This window comes from Lepidochelys olivacea (genome assembly GCF_965140295.1).
Source record: "Lepidochelys olivacea isolate rLepOli2 genome assembly, chromosome: 6".
Taxonomy (NCBI): domain Eukaryota; kingdom Metazoa; phylum Chordata; order Testudines; family Cheloniidae; genus Lepidochelys; species Lepidochelys olivacea.
The window spans coordinates 105145324-105161790 of NC_140416.1; the positions used below are offsets into that span (position 1 = coordinate 105145324).

The window sequence follows — 16467 nt, forward strand, 5'->3', positions numbered from 1 at the left end:
GAGAGTGGCTGGACCCCACCTCCAATCCTGTCTGCCCAAACATGTTCCCTCCTGATTTATGCAGCCCCAATCATACAATTATCCTGAAGGGGGACACTATTCAGGCTCGAGGAGGTGCATACTGTGAATCCACTGCTGGCCTCTGCTTCCCTCTGACAGCATAAGGGAGTGGGAGTATGCAGCCCTAAATCAGGTTATGTAGCTACTTTCTCTACCAATAACCACATTGGTGTAGAGCAGTAACAGGCTCTGTAATGCCAACATTATCCACTACTTGTGCATATTTATTTTAAAAAGAGTATTATGTGTCCACTGGGAGTTAAGCTTTTCAATGTTCCTTTTTCTACACTCTCTGAGTCATTTTCCCATAATTCCGATGCTCACAATATTTTCCCATTACCATAGTGACTGCTTGTGAAGAAGGCACAGCTGAGTAACAACAGGTTTTTACTGAACCCAAATTGGCCATTGGACTGGACCTCAGCTTGTATCTGTGTTACAAAGAACAATCAGTATGAACCACATAGCCCATTATTTCATCCATCAGAACTGTTTCTCTCTTCCCACGCAGAAAAAATTTGCCACCTAGCTGTAAGAGCTAAAAAGCCACTAAACACTCCCAAATGCCTTCCTCCCGTCTCATTGAGCAGCTCTGATCAGTGACTCCATGACTGAAGATTGACAGAAGGACACCTAGTATGGATTGGAAAGTTTAAAATGCCATTTTAATGAATACAGTGTTTGCTTGGGTTTGTTTTTTCTTCAGCTGCATTCCTAAAAATTAGAGATGGACCAAATCCCTGAATCTGAACACCGCTCTATGTTGTACATGGATAGCTGTCCCATCACTACAATGTGTTGAACTAGAACTGTCGGTCCAAACAGCCTTAACTTGATAAAGGAATTAGATTTGAACTTTCTAACTCAGGTCCATGAGTACTCCAAAGATGTCTAACTTTTGTGAGGTTAAATTTAAACCTTAGGTAGGTGTAATCCAAAGAGCTCTTACCCAAACTTGATTTTGCTTTGACTACAGAGTACCAGTTCATAAAGTGGACATTTCATTGTAGCCTTGAAGGTTAATAATTATTTTAATGCAATTATTAAGGGATTGTAGCTTGATATCGCAATTGGAATAAAGTATCACTAATTTCTGGGGTTTTAGAGAAAAAAGTTTCTATGTAATGCTGTTTTCTGTACACAAAGTCTCCTTCAGAGAAATGCCTTTATGTAGCATAGAAAGTACTGTTTTCGTATGACCAGGTGATACAAATATACAAGAACATTCTACTTCCATGTGCAGTGGCACTTTGTGATATGAAGCCAAATACAGTTTGATTTCAATTAAAATAATTTTAAAATATACTGCTAATAGGGAAAACATCATAAGTGTTACAATTAAGGAGCGCTGTTGTTTCCCAAGATTTATATTTGTCTGGTAAGCAATAAGCATAGCCTTTCAAAGCAAAATATAACTGTGGGGAACCCCTCCCACTCAGATTTTGACCAGCTCTAAAATCCAGTGTGAGAAGAGAATCAGGCACAGAAACTATCATGCTTTCTTCAAGAAATAAATATAGTAAGAGTGGGCCCAGTTCTCAGCTGGTTTAAGTTGCTGTAGATCTGTTGACTTCAGCGGAGCTGCTGGTTTACACAAAATGAGGCTCTGGCCCAGTATTTGCACTTTTTACATAAGTATACTGATGAGTAGGAATTAGAACATGTTTGAACTGATAACAGATAGGTAGCCCTGCACACCTTGAGCATGCAAGGCTCCCATTCAGTTTTGACTCCATGAGTTTTGCCTGTGTGAATGTTACAGGATCAGGACCAGAAAAGAAACAACACTGCACAAAAAAAAACAGACTTTCTTGCATTATCCACCATTGTGATTAACCCTGTTTTGGAGCAACCAGTTCTGAGGGTAGTTCAGTCACCATGCCCATTCAGCCCTCAGGTTCCTAGTTATTACCATTTGTAATGGTGGATTTAGCTATGTGGTGTCCCCTCTCTGTGTATTTTTTTCTTCCTATCTACTAGTAACTAGATAAGGGGCAGTAGATCATTTTGCAAAGGCCACTAGAAAATTGCTTTTGCTTGCTACTGGTACAAAGCAAGACCAAGAGAAGAAAGGCTCTCTCTCCTCCCCAATACCAGTTTCCTGGTTGGTAAAATCATCCCTTCCATTGGACCACTAAAAAGTTATATGCAAATGTTCTGGTAGAAAAGGGTGGCCCTAAGTTTTGTATATTAGAATGTAATTGTTGGTTTCCCATATCTACATTGCTTTCTTTTAAAAATCAGTCACACTGCTATTGATGTCAATGAGGATTTTGTTATTGTCTTAAATAGCGGCAAGATTAGGCCCATTAATATTACAAGAATGGCACACTAGATGGTTCTTTTTACCTTTACCTTACTGGTTTAATTCAGCCCAGCTTAATAGTGACTGAGAATTGTTTTGTTGGTAATCCAAGTTAACTGACTTGATGGACTCAAGCCAGTTACAGAAAGAAATAATCATAGGCAAATGAAAGATAAAGGAAACAACTTTTGACAAACCAAAGGAAGAAAACATAGAAGGCTAATTTATGTCAACACCTGCCAATGATTGGGTTGCACCAATGGGGTGGAAGTCAGGGCAGAATTTAGTCCAGACAGGGAAACAGCAATTTTCAGTAAGATTCAAGTATCCCTGATTTGCTCATCCAACCTGAACGGAAACAGATATGCTTGCTCTGCTTCTTGTCTGTCTAATTGTATCATTTTCTACAAGGTCACACATTTTGACAATTATAAATTGTGACTCATATTTATTCTTTTCCAGCATAAAGCTTTATTTATTCATTATCCTTGGATGGCAGCCAAGTGTAATTTAAAACAACAGGACTGTGAGAATGTCATTTAATACAGTCTTATGGTAGATGCCAGCTTAGATACCCTTTCTGGGAGGTAAATGGGAGGTGAGGGAAAGTGGTACCATTTACTTGTTTGAAAAGGATTTATTGTTATTAATCAAGCGTGAGAAATTGATTTACACCTACATAGATATCTTTTGTTTTTCTGCTGAAATGATTGCTGAATAAGAAAATAGTTGCTTGTATCTTGTATTGTTTGAAATAAATCACACACTGAAGAACTAAGGAAGAGATAATGTTTTAGATGGGTGCAAGCAGAAAAATCTGGATCCAAATTTCAAAAATTGCCAAAGAAAGACTGGGGGGAGTTTTGGTCAGGGCCCATTTCAAAATAATATATATAACTGGTGACCATTATATAACTACCAGTGTTATTTTTAATTATTTGTTTATACAGTACCATAAATGTTCATAGCATATACAGGCACATAAAAATATGAGGTCAGATCCTCAACTGAAGTCAATGGAGCTCTGCCAATTGCCACTGAGGATGGCAAGAGCTTACAGGTTAAGTGCCCCATTCTCACTTATATGGGAATAACTTGCATACAGGGATGAGTTTATGGAGTAGGACAAGAGGATTTGGTCCTTAATTTCTCACTCCCCTATAAAAATACTACGATATATTTAAATAGTCATTCTCATGGCCAAAGTGTGTTTACTTTATTTAATAAGAACTGATATTTAAACAGGATGTTTAACAGGAAGAAAGAATCATAAGAGTAAAAGCATTAATTCAAAAAGGCTGTAGGTATTGGTAGGATACTGATAGAGCTGAATCTTAAAGCAAAATCTTAAACTGGAATGTACTGTAGTCATGCAGTGTCCCTTGGCAACCTTCAGCCCTTCATCAACTGCAGGGGGTTTATGTTCTTATTTCTTTTGGCTCATGCCTGCATCTTCTTGTTTAATTTATGACACACATTCCACAGTACTTATCTTTTGAAACTCAATCCACTGTTTTTATTGATTGATTGATTGATTGATTGATTGGGACATGGGGGGGGGGGGAGGATTGGTTCTTGCACGTCAAGGGGGATGAACATTTTTTAATCCAGTCTTTTCCTGAATTATGGGGGCACAAGTGACAAAATCCTTTGCAAATTCCCTCCATTCCGTTATCCATTGCCATGATGTTGTCTTGCTTCTTATTTTCTTGTAGTTTGATAGCGAAATGTCAAGTGATGAAACATTAGTTTATGTTTAAGAGTTAAAATTCTGCATTGGGCAATATTCTCAACAATGAAATTACTTGTTAGCTGAGGCAAATATATAATTGTTTTTGTTTTAGTGGCTGGCAGGCAGGCATCAGAGCTGAAGCAGTTTCTCAGTGCTTCATTCAGGGAGGGTCATTATTGCCCCTGTGTCCATGACTCTCGTGAGTGCCATCACTCAAGAAAAGAATGCTGTGCGTGATCTCCTCTGAGATGGATTAGTAATACCACGCCGTGGGTGGCAGAGGAGTTTTAAGGGTAGGGCAGTTGCATTCTTTCCTAAAGACAGTATATATCACCACTGTATGGCCCTGCAATCTGACCCATTATGCCCACACAATACCATGTTGAGGCCAATGGGGCCCTGCATGGATCCAGCCATTTATTTATTTATTTTATTATATTTAGGTTTATATAAAAAATAAAATAAAAAGAGGCACCTATCTAAATTCTAGGCACCTCTGCCACAAATTACAAAACCAAGAAAATTAAACAGCCTGTATTACACAGAACTGATGTGAATTAGGTTGCAGGCTCTAATGTGTCTGCTCTTCGTTGCCAACCTGTGGAACTCTGTGGATAAATTTGGCCCCAAAGTAAATACAATAGCTTAATTTAAAACAAAATGATATTTACCCACAAAAATGAAATCCATAATACTTGCTAGAATTAATTTAAGGCAATGTTAAAATCTGAAAGCATTGCTCCCCGTTGCATTTTCTGCAGCCAACCAGGTGGGAAGTTAGCAGGTAATTTATCTGCTTTCTTCCATCCCCAGGTGGCTTTGGGGAGATAGTGTTATGAAGGCAGAAGAGGGCTGGGGGTAGCAGAGGCAATGCAAAAAGGTAAGGCTTCTGTGCAGATGGCCTTGGGCTCTGGCAGATATCAAGGGAATCTGTGTGTTTAGTGGGCTAAACTCTCTGCCAGTTCCAGGGGATTCAACTTTTCAATCCCCACCTCCCTACGGAACAAACCAGATCAGATTCCATAAGTGCAAATTCATGGAATTTCTAGTTCTCTAGGTAGGTATAATCCATGTGATAATAATGTGACCCACACTCTTTCCCCCCATTTGTACATATAAATATTTATACAACATTTGACAGAAAAATACTAGAGTGTTATTGGTTACCAGCAGGAAAAATACTGAGCTAGTTTAGCATAGGCAAAATTTACAAGTTTTCAAGTGTAATGGCTGTAGTACAGACTTCAAGTAAATTATATTTTTCTATACTTTTTTTAGTCACATAATTAAGGTTTTCCTATCGATCTTTAATTAAAAGGCAAGCACAGCATGTACACATTTATCAAATGAGGTCTAGTAATTCTTCTCAGTTTGCTTCTCATAAGACATTAGCCATGATATGTGTCTATCAAATGCCATTTTCTATAGTTCCATGGGAACTAAAAAAAAATACCATATACAGGCTCCTAATTTACAGTAATACAAGTTAGTAATTTAAACTCTAAACACAAGTAGAGAAAGTAAAATAAAAGATACTGGATAATTCTTATATACAGTTGATAATAATAAGCTAACGTGGTGTTTAATCTACTGCATACACTTTTGTGTGTGTATTATTTATGTGTCTGACTGCTAATTTAACCAAATGTGCAGCAGTTCCCTTGAGATGACTCTATTTACCTTAATTGCATTGTATCCTGATGAGAAAATTATTAAACAGTGATACAGGAAGATGGAAGATTGTAGATATCAGATGGTATAATGCATAAATAAAATAATCCCTCTGCAGATTGAGTAATGTAGCAAATAGCGGTCAGGTCTTTTCTCTGTCCACGGACCCTGACATTGGTTTGGGGTGCGGGTGAGTAAGAGAAAGAGAGAGCGTACTATCTTAAAAAGCAGTTCAGATACCCTGTTTCTTCATTGTTGTCTTCTGCTTCTTCTATCTCCACATTCTTGGAAATTGTTACATTCAAATCAAAATCTCATGCTAAACACTGACAGAAAAATGTCTAGTATTAGTGCAGTATGTGTTAAATTGAGAGTTTTTATTGTTTATCATCACTGCCGCATTACGGTGACTTTATTTAAATGTCTACTATTATTTTAGGTTTGTTTATTCTAGAGTGTGTATATATGTTCTGAGATATGGATACAAAAATGATATGCAGATATGACCTACCCCACCAATTCAAGCATTTTAAAGATTACTTTCCAAATTCTTCTCTAAATTACACCAAAGAATACCATTGAGTTAAGTGGGTTTACACCAGTGTAATTGAGCAGAACACATTTATTGGCCCTACACATTTATTTGCTTGTAAAATAAAGATAAAAACATATAGAAATGGCCTGCTGATCATAACAGGCTACTTGCATGTGTTTTGTTCAATATATTAATGGGATCTTATTCGCAAATCAAGAGCGTACTATGTTTACACTGGCATGTATTGTTGCCAGTAATTCATTATGAAAGTCTGTAATAATGAGCCAGATCCTGCAACCTTTAGCAGTTCTTAATCATAACAGAAGTTGCACTATATTTAATGGGACTACAGACAAGAGGAAGAACGACACACAGGATCAGGCCCCTACTTTGTATCTTGTTACTATCACATTCTATTATCTCATTCGTCAGTGATACAATCCAAAAGTCATAAACTGTAAATGAATATAGTGTATCTGTGTATTAGCTGGATTTCAAAGTGTGATAAGATACTAATATGACTTAGTGTATCTCTAATAAATAGATTTTGTCTGTTATCAAATTATTTACAGTTGTAACTCAGATATAAAAAATGAATCCTCTCTGGATAGCTCTTCCCTTCCCTATGCAGAAGGTATGTCTATGGGGAGCCAGCTTCTTAGCACTATCCCTCTTTTTCTATCTGTGGAAGACTCTCCACAGTGACTGTGCAAGGGGCTCTGCAAGAGTTGGGTGGGTGATAGGAGAGAGGCCACCCTCTGCAGCACCATCCCCTGCTGAGCTCAGTCTGGGAGGGAATTACTACAGCTCAGATCTGTATTAACTGCCTCTAAGTCTCCTTGGTCTCTGTTAATGTGCCACCATGGGCAACCCTGACAATGGAGGACTGCTGCCATGGGGAAGAAATGGCAGTTCCATGGTATGCAATATGGTTCTTGCCTCTGTGCATAAAGGGTTCCCCTTGCCATAAAGCCTAAGGAAGCATGGGATTGGGAGGTTTCACACCCTATCTAAGGCAGGGATCACTAAAAACTGTGTTCTTGAAGGAGTGCTGAAGGGGAAACTTCTTGATGTGATCCTTGTTGAATCGTCTGTGTCTTTAGCCATGGGATGATAGGATCTGGCACAGATGGCCCAGGGTTGTGATTCTGAGAGAGAATTTTTGCACCAACACCTAATATTGTTAATGTCTCAAAGGCATCTGTTGCTGTTCCCATTAGAAAAAAATGTGTTGTTTTCCTGTTCATTTGCAGTGTGTTGCATCTCCTCAGACTAGTACAGGGTGTCAAATGTGTAGATCTAATGCTATACATGCTATATATTTTCTTTGTTACAGGTATTGAAGTGCATTGTATCTAATTTGTGTCAGGGTAGTTATGGTAATGAGAATATTATGAATCTGGCTATTGCACTTGCAAATATTTAATAATAAATTGTACAGGTACTGTCTGTAGCATTCATAGGCAGGATTGTTTAGTGGTTAAAGCACATGATTGAGAGTCAGTCTATTTTTGATTCTCCCTCTGGCCTGCTTGTGTAATGTTGGGTAAGTCTTGTGATTTTTCTATCTCATTTTCCAAATCTGGTAAAATAAGGATAATACTTAGTTCAAAATGGTGGCGTAAGTCTAAAATCACTATTCCTTGTAAAGCACTCTAAGATGTTTTAATTTAAGATGTTATCAAAATGCAAAGTATTATTCTTTTCATCTTCAAAGCACTCCATATACGTTTACAATTCAATCTATTTACAAAGTGCTATTTTTCTGAATGGATTGATTTTTCTATAGTATTTACTAATTACACAGAAAACTATACTTCATTACCACTCAAAACAACATGTTGTACACAGGCGTAATGCAACATACTTACATTTGGATTATAAAACATACAAACCTTTGATGGTTTCATTGCACATTTGTTATACTGTATTTTTAATGTACCCAGACTGTGCTTGTATAATCATGTTTCTTCCCTTGAATCCCCTCTTTGCCCATATGTATGAAGCAAGCTTTGTAGTGACATTCACAAAGACCCCTGCTGGTCTTGAAACAGTGAAACTGTGCTATTTAGAGAGAACCATTATTCTAGCAGTTGATGTGTTTGCACAAAGGTGACTAGGTGGTCACTGTTTCTTCCTTTCTTACAGGATAAATTAAAAGAAAATCTTTATTTGAGACTGTGATAGGGCCTAGTCACAGAATCCCACTCACAAATACCTGGAAATAGGTCTATACTTGGAAACCCTCTTCAGGGAAAAAAGGTCATATTCTGCAATTTTATTCTTTAACAATTATTAGTGAATTTAGTGCTTGCTAAGCGTGCTGACTTAACTGTCTTGGAGGATACAGTCCACTCACAGTGCACAGAATAGGTGCAGCATGAGCAGTCACAATGCAAGCTTCTTTGTGATGCCCTGCAAAAATGCATTACACTGACCTGAAGAAAACACCACCATGGATGAGGAAGCAATTCAGTCTTTGTGAAAAACTGAATGTTGGTCTCGGCTAAACCTACCCAAAGCGGGGCCCAACTAGTTCTAGTTGTGCTAATGTTTATTGTGATGCAGACTCTTGTTCACTACGGGGCAGATTCTGATACCTTTACTCACACTGAGTAGCAGTTTATTCTGAAAATAGGCTCATTAAGGCAATAGGATTTCTCACAGATGGAAGTGCTACTCAGTGTGAGAAAGGGTATTTGAATCTGGCTCTTTGAACTGAACTAAGATCAACCCCAAACAGCTATCAAATGGTAAAAACTTTCTGTCACTACCAAACTGGACTAGATTTTAACCAATCACCTAGCAGTTAAATACTCCATACCTTACTACTGATTCTATTAACTATGTGGAATGTGCTTGTGTTTATGGACTTCTCTCTCAACATTATTGTTAAATGTAAATAACATGATAATGGTTTTTATGTTCAGTTTCATTTATTTAGCTTTTGTACAATGATAGTATAACTTTCACTAGCCTAACTTCATTTTGACATTGTAACTGGGACTCCTTATCCTTGATCTGAAATGATATATTAATCAGAAGCTCACATGATAATGCCATACAGTTCTGTGGGATTTCCATGGATATGAATTACTCTACTTTTGATGTGAAAATGCTAAATGGTAGTGTTAATGTGAAATATATAATACTTTTGATATTCACTGCTATTGCAAAAGGCTTAGCAATAACAAAGAAAAAGGAGCAAAACAGCAATACAGTACTCTAAATATCAAAAGTCTTTGATTATTGCATTGTAAATGGGTAGTGAGAGCAAAATTCCTTTGCCCTAAAATCAAAATAAATTATGTACTTGCACTACACTTTAAGTTATAACTCTGGAAAATTCTCTGAATGATTTTCAAAAGCTCTTTCATTCTCAGTAACCAATTAATTATTTGCATTTCATTACTCAGTACAGGAAATACTTAAAGAATTAAATAGTTACAAAATTGTTTTTCCAAAAATGAGATGTTGCCCAGAAATTTTACATTTTCAACAATAAACAATCACAAACACAAACAAATCAATCCCTAATGAATTGTTCAGAATGCTCCATTCCCATTTATACAGTTTCAGATTTTCAAATGTACTAGTTTATATTTGTACAAATCAATTAAGTATACAATTTACTGAATAATGAGTTATAAACATAATTTTTTCATTGGTTAGCTGCACCACCAGAGCTCTCACAGACACATTAGTGAAAATCTTTCAAATCTATTGTTCCATTGTGCACATTGTGAGGACTTAAGTTCTTTTTCATTTTGTGGTTCTATAGTGTATTTAATAAGATTGTAACAAGTCTAGAAATCTTTAGAATTAAATTATTATGTTTTTCATTTCTAACCTTTGGCCTCAGAATATAATGGCATAACAGTGTCTAGGGACTTTAACTGAAATTATTTTATGTCACAGCATTCAGCTGATTTGCACAGCATGGATAACGGATAGGTTTCATTCAGGTGTTACCTTTATAGGAAATTTAACAGTTAGTCAACATTAAGGTTTTAGATATTTAATCTCCCTTTAATAGGGCTGCCCTTGCCTCAGTTTTGTATTTAATTTTCTAAATGGCTTTTAATTGCCCATCTCTGAACTGGAGCTGAGCAGCTCCATTTTGTCCTTTCCTCTGTTTGTCCAGATGTTGTGAAAGATATTGGCTCCCCCCTATCAAAACTTCTGGAGCCCTGGGATTTTATTGTGGGTTACCTTGCTGACAGTAGATAATTTACTACAAAGATAATACTTTTGAATGCAATTCTTAATTTAACTCCTACTGTATTGGGATCTCTACAGGCCTATGCAGAAATTTTTTGGCATCAAAATCATACATCATAATGAGGTTTTCATAGATTTATATTGAAGTTGTTTGACATCTTAATGAGGTATAGATTCCGCTTCCATTGACACCTTGCTGAGAGCACAGTAATTATGTTTAATCTGTCTGGAGCGAATGGGAAACTAGCATACCAAAAATATTTTTCAAAAAGAAAGAGAAAGAATAAACTAAAAATATGAAAAGGATGTTTTAAAAGGATCTAAATTCTCAGTTAATATTTGTATTAAACCTGAACTCTACTTTTCTATGCCTAGATGGTGTAGCAGGTATCTGTATGCTGAAAACCCCCCCACAATATTTATCTAAGGAACAACCTAGTGTTTTTGGAGTGGTTGGATGGACCATACATGCCTTAAAGAAAACACCCAGGAGAGCTGTGTTAGTTCTGCAAGAAATAATTACTGCACATTTAAAATAGCAAGCAAGCAATTGCTGGACTGAGGCTAAGAAGGGATTTAGATCAGAGGTTCTCAAACTGTGGTGGTCCGCGAGCTCCATTTAGGTGGTCCGAGGATAGTTCCCTCTCAGGTGTGCGCCTGGGCAGCTGCACATGAGAGAATGAAGGGCTACCTACCTAATTAGTGGAGCCGCTCAGGCATGGCTCCACTAATTAGATGCCCGGACCCTGGAGAAGATGCACATGTAAGGTGAGGTGGTGGCCTTGGGGAGAGTAGGGAATAGGTGGGAGGGGGCAGTGGGGTGAGAAGAAGGGGTGGAGTGAATTTGGGACATGCAGGGCTGCAGTGGCCAGAGAAAGAGGCAACTTTCCCCAGCTCCAGGACTGTGGCTGTTGGGGAGAGGCAGCCCTCCTTCCCAGCCTCAGTGCCGTGGCTGCTGCGGGGGACAGAGGGAGAGACCCCCTTCCTTCCCAGCCCCAGCTCAGGGGCTGCCGCGGCAGGGGAGAGAGGAAGAGACTCCTCTCTGCCCCAGCTCGTGGGCTGCCGTGGCGAGGGAGAGAGGGCATAGGCTCCGACTCCGTGGGTGCTCCGGGGCTGGAGCACCCATGGGGAAAAATTGGTGGGTGCTCTGCACCCACCAGCAGCTCCCCTCCCCAGCCCTCTGCCCCAGCTCACCTTCACCTCCGCTACGCCTCCTCCCCTGAGCGTGCCGCAGTGCCTTGCTTCTCCCCGCCAGTGCTTGCGCTGCGAAACACCTGTTTCACGTGGCAAGCGCTGGGAGGGAGGGGGAATGAGGGGGAACACTGCGTGCTCAGGGAAGAGGCGGGGTTGGGGTGTGGATTTGGGGAAGGGTCCAATAGGGGCAGGGATGGGGTGGAGTCGGGGCAAGACTGGGGGCGGGAGGCATGAGCACCCACCGGCACCAAGGAAAGTTGGCACCTGTGAGAGAGGGCACATCCACTGCATTAGAAAGATAAGACTACTGATATTAATATATGAGTTGTGTGCTTTTATTTGTAGAAAAAAAAAGTTAATTATTATTACAGTTTTTTTTTATGTAGCACTTTTATCCAAAGCGCTTTACAATAGTTAGCTAATGGTACATACAACATTTGGAAAGATCATTAAGTGGTCCGCCGAGACCCTCAGCAATTTTCAAGTGGTCCACAAAAAAAAGTTTGAGAACCACTTATCTAGATAAAATAGTGATAAGCATAAATATAAAGATGGATGCTGATATGGTGTATATATTATATGGTGCACTTAGGTTGACAATATGCATAATTCATCCCCAAAACTTAAATTGTTGAGATATTTAAATCTGAAAATCAAGGCTTCTAAGTTCTAAAACCTGAACAGTGATAGCAGAACTTCTCAGCAGGATGCAAGTGTATTCTGATCTGTGATCCTTAATATCAGAAACATCACTTGGGAGAGTTTTGTCCCACTAAATCTGCTCAGTCACTTTACTGGCATCTTCTTGTCTTGTGTAATTTTCTATCCCAAAATTAAGAGATTCATTCTTACTGTACCTTGCCCCCTTGCTTAAGAACATTTTCTTTTAACAATACAACCTCTTCTGCTTTTCACTTGCTTGTATGAAAGGTAATTTTTATAGCTTTCAAAGGCCTCTGCCCCAAGGTGCTTACAATATAAATGAAACCAGAGAAATAGAAAAAGATGAAATCCCTTTTTCTTCTTACTTGTGAATGGAGTGGAGCGAAATTTTAAAATCCCAAGCACCACCAAGCAGGAGTTTGCAATGGAGATGCAGCAGGCCTTTAATGAGTCACAGAGCTCACTCCCTGGACCGGAGATTGTTTTACATTAAGAGTCTTTGCAGTCTCTTCCCAACCTCCTCACCCTCCCCAGCCCACCCCGTTATGTGACTGTGTGGATGCTTCTCTACATCAGTGAATGATAAAACGCCTGGCCGCTGCCTTTTGGATAGGTCGAGTGGTTCAGTCATTTATTTCCATTAGCAAATCTGTCTCCCCGGCCCTTCTGTGTGCTGGGAGCGGTGGCTGCTTCCCCGTCTGGTGGCAAAAAGGAGCTCGGCTCGGCCCTCCCGGCAGAGTACCCAAAGCCCGTGAGCAAGGAGCGTGGGAGGTTCGAGCTGGAGCGACTGGCCAGAAATGGCTGCTTTGCTGCTCTGCCGAACATCAGACACATTCATCACCCCTCCTACTCCTCCTTCTCACCCCCCTTCCGCACCCCGCCTTCTCTTTCACTTTCTTTTTCTCCTTCCCCATCTCTCCCCCGCCTCCCCTCCCCTCCTTGCGGCCGCCCGGCAGCGCTTTCACGCCTAGCTGAGCCGCAGCATCTCTCGCCCCGAGCCAGGCTCCTGTGCTGGTATTTCGGCCTAGCTGCTCGGAGGAGCGCCGCAGGCGGAGACCGCAGAGCTGGGCATCGCCCTTCTCGTCGGGGCTGGGGCAGGGGATTCGGCTCGGCTACCCCTGCCTTGCCGGGGGGCAGCCAGACGCAGCCCGCTCCCTCCCTGCCTGCCACCCCCCAGGCGGAGAAGCAGCTCCACTGCCCCCAGCACTGCAGCGAGAATAGCCCCGCTGCCCCCCCCACCCATCCCCGCGCGGAGCCTCGACCCCCCCCATCACTCCCTTCACCCCACCCATGAGAGGGAGCCGCTAACCAACCCTCAGTGGGAGAAGTTGAACCAGCCCCCCCTCGCCAGTCACTGGGGGGGGGGAGAGAAGCAGCTCCCCAGTCACAAGTAGGGGAGAAGCAGCCCCCCCAGTTACAGCGGAGGGAGAAGCAGCCCTCCCCCCCAGTCACAGTGAGGGGAGAGCAGCCCCCCCAGTCACAGGGAGGGAGAAGCAGCCCCCCCCAGTCACAGGGAGGGGAGAAGCAGCCCCCCCCAGTCACAGGGAGGGAGAAGCAGCTCCCCCCAGTCACAGGGAGGGGAGAAGCAGCCCCCCCCCAGTCACAGGGAGGGAGAAGCAGCCCCCCCAGTCACAGGGAGGGAGAAGCAGCCCCCCCCCCAGTCACAGGGAGGGAGAAGCAGCCCCCCCAGTCACAGGGAGGGAGAAGCAGCCCCCCAGTCACAGGGAGGGGAGAAGCAGCCCCCCCCCAGTCACAGGGAGGGAGAAGCAGCCCCCCCAGTCACAGGGAGGGGAGAGCAGCCCCCCCCCAGTCACAGGGAGGGAGAAGCAGCCCCCCCAGTCACAGGGAGGGGAGAGCAGCCCCCCCAGTCACAGGGAGGGGAGAGCAGCCCCCCCAGTCACAGGGAGGGGAGAGCAGCCCCCCCCCAGTCACAGGGAGGGAGAAGCAGCCCCTACTCTCCCCCTCTCGTCAGTGGGAGAAGCAGAGCCCCCCCCGCCGCGCCACAGGCAGAGGAGAAGCGGCAGCCCGAGCCGCGGCGGAGTGAATGCGTTGTCATAGTAACTGACAGAGGCAGGCAGCAGGCCGGCCCCAGCCGCCTCAGCTCCTCGGTGTGTGGGTGAGAGCAGGGAGCCGCCGCCAGCGCCGGGCAGACAGAGGCCGGGGGAGCGGAGCGGGGAGCGCCGGGATGGAGGACGGATTCTCCAGCTACAGCAGCCTCTATGACACGTCCTCGCTGCTCCAGTTCTGCAACGGTAAGAGCGGGCTGGGCCCCGCCAGAGCCGCCCGCCCGGGTGCGGAGCTCGGTGCTCCCGCGTTGAGCGGGCCCGGGGCCGGCAGGCAGCGGGCCCCGGCGGCAGCCCGGAGTGCGGGAGCTGCCTTGGAAGTGCCGCTGCGCCCTGGCTGTCTGCAAGCGGGGGCTGAGTGCGGAGCCGGGACCGGGCTTGGCAAATCCCCCTTCCGCACCCTCTCCCGAGAGGGCTTTTCCCGGGCTCTTGTGGATCTTCGCCTCTGTTCAAACTGTGGAGCTCCTGATTTTCACTCCGGGGAAGAGGGAGGGGAAAACTTTGCCCCGCCGCCCTCCTGTCCCTCAGCGCAAAGCGGACTATGTTTGCTGCTGCTGCTGTGTGTGGAGGGTAGTAGATGGCCCCCTTGTGCTGAACTTCTTTGGCATCTGGTTCGGTCGTGTGCGTGGGTCTGTAACAACGATCTGTTTCCCCCACATAGCGAAAAAGTGGACCCCCACCCCACCACTGTGTGTCCGTAAGACCCAGCTCTGCATTTGAATCTGCACGAGCCACCACCTTGTTGGTAAAACCATGTCCAACTGACACGTGTTTATTTCACATCACCATGTCTTGTATGAAGAGGTAGTGGGGCGGGGGGGGGGAAGAGTTGAAAGTTGTAAGTACATGTGCATTAGTTAAAGATTTTCTCTCTGAGGGTTTCATGTTTTGTGTATTGCTGGAGATTTGTTACATGTGTATACTTAAGATTTATGATCCCAAGTGAGGCTATTTTTAGGATAAAATGCTGGGTTGAAACTAAACCCATCAGTTACTAAGTTCTGTAGTTTCTGACATTTCATAGGAGGGATTTGTTCAAATCGCAGTTGTGCTTGGATGACTACGTGAAAGAGATGCAGCTGAATTTGCAATAAAAGAGCATAAAAAAAAAAGGAAAGGGGAATAACCAATACCATCAGAGGAAATATTGGTATAATTGGCCTTGCAGGATGGTTGGAGGTATGTTTATTTTGATTAGCTGGTGTTTGTAGCTGCTTGGGGAAAATATTTAAGGTAACTTTAAAGTAATATAAAATTTTTAAAAATAATACTAACAATAGAATGCATCAAAAATGTAGAGTTTTTCATTGCAAATCTTAGAACCAAGACTAAAATGTTTGAAAATTTGTTTATCCTTTACCACTAAAATTGTAACTGTAAATGCAGTATTTTTTCTCAAAAGTTTTACTAAATATTGTGTGAGCACATATCTTTTATTCCTTCTTCCCCAGATTCCTTGTAATAATCAACCAGATTCTAGCTGTTCAGGTACTAGCGAGAAGGGAAAGTTAAATTATTTTAGGAGGGCAACTACTAAAACCACAGCTGCAAAACTTCTGTGGAACAAATAGTGATGATGATAAATTCTGCCTGATTTTTCTAGGGGGAAGACCTAGGCTAGCTGTGGAACATAAGAATATACTAACACTTTGCAGAATGTTGAGAATACGATGCATGATCCATGTAATAGATTATTATGTGCTGCATATACTTTATTTTCTGCATCCCTCAGAACATTAAACTTGACCTTTTTGTATTAGTATTATTAGTTTGTCTGTTAGTAGACTTATACATTATGCTTAAATTTAGAGAATAATTAATTTTGTTTCCAGGGAGGAAATACATTATAACTAATACTTTAGCCTCTATAATATATTAGTGAGTTGTTTTGCTGAGCAAAATTTCTAGATTACTTTCTTTTTAGGTCATTAGTGATATACATTTGTGAGCTGTAATAGCTGTCCCTCTGAATAGGTTAAAGAGAATATTATCTGTTGGACATAAATTTCCTATATTGACTTTG

General features: G+C 42.0%; 1 protein-coding gene across 2 annotated transcripts in view; it reads left to right on the forward strand.

Annotated features, from left to right (window-relative positions):
• Positions 1-16467, forward strand: part of EML1 (EMAP like 1) — a 197718-nt gene that overhangs the window by 45826 nt on the left and 135425 nt on the right. Inside the window, exon 1 of one of the 2 annotated variants that reach the window (XM_084630679.1) lies at positions 14398-14633. The exons of the other annotated variant lie outside the window; for it this stretch is intronic. Coding sequence (XP_084486805.1) covers positions 14567-14633 — 67 coding nt within the window. The 5' untranslated portion in view covers positions 14398-14566. Of the gene's footprint in view, positions 1-14397; positions 14634-16467 lie in introns of those variants that run through there. 2 annotated transcript variants of the gene reach the window in all.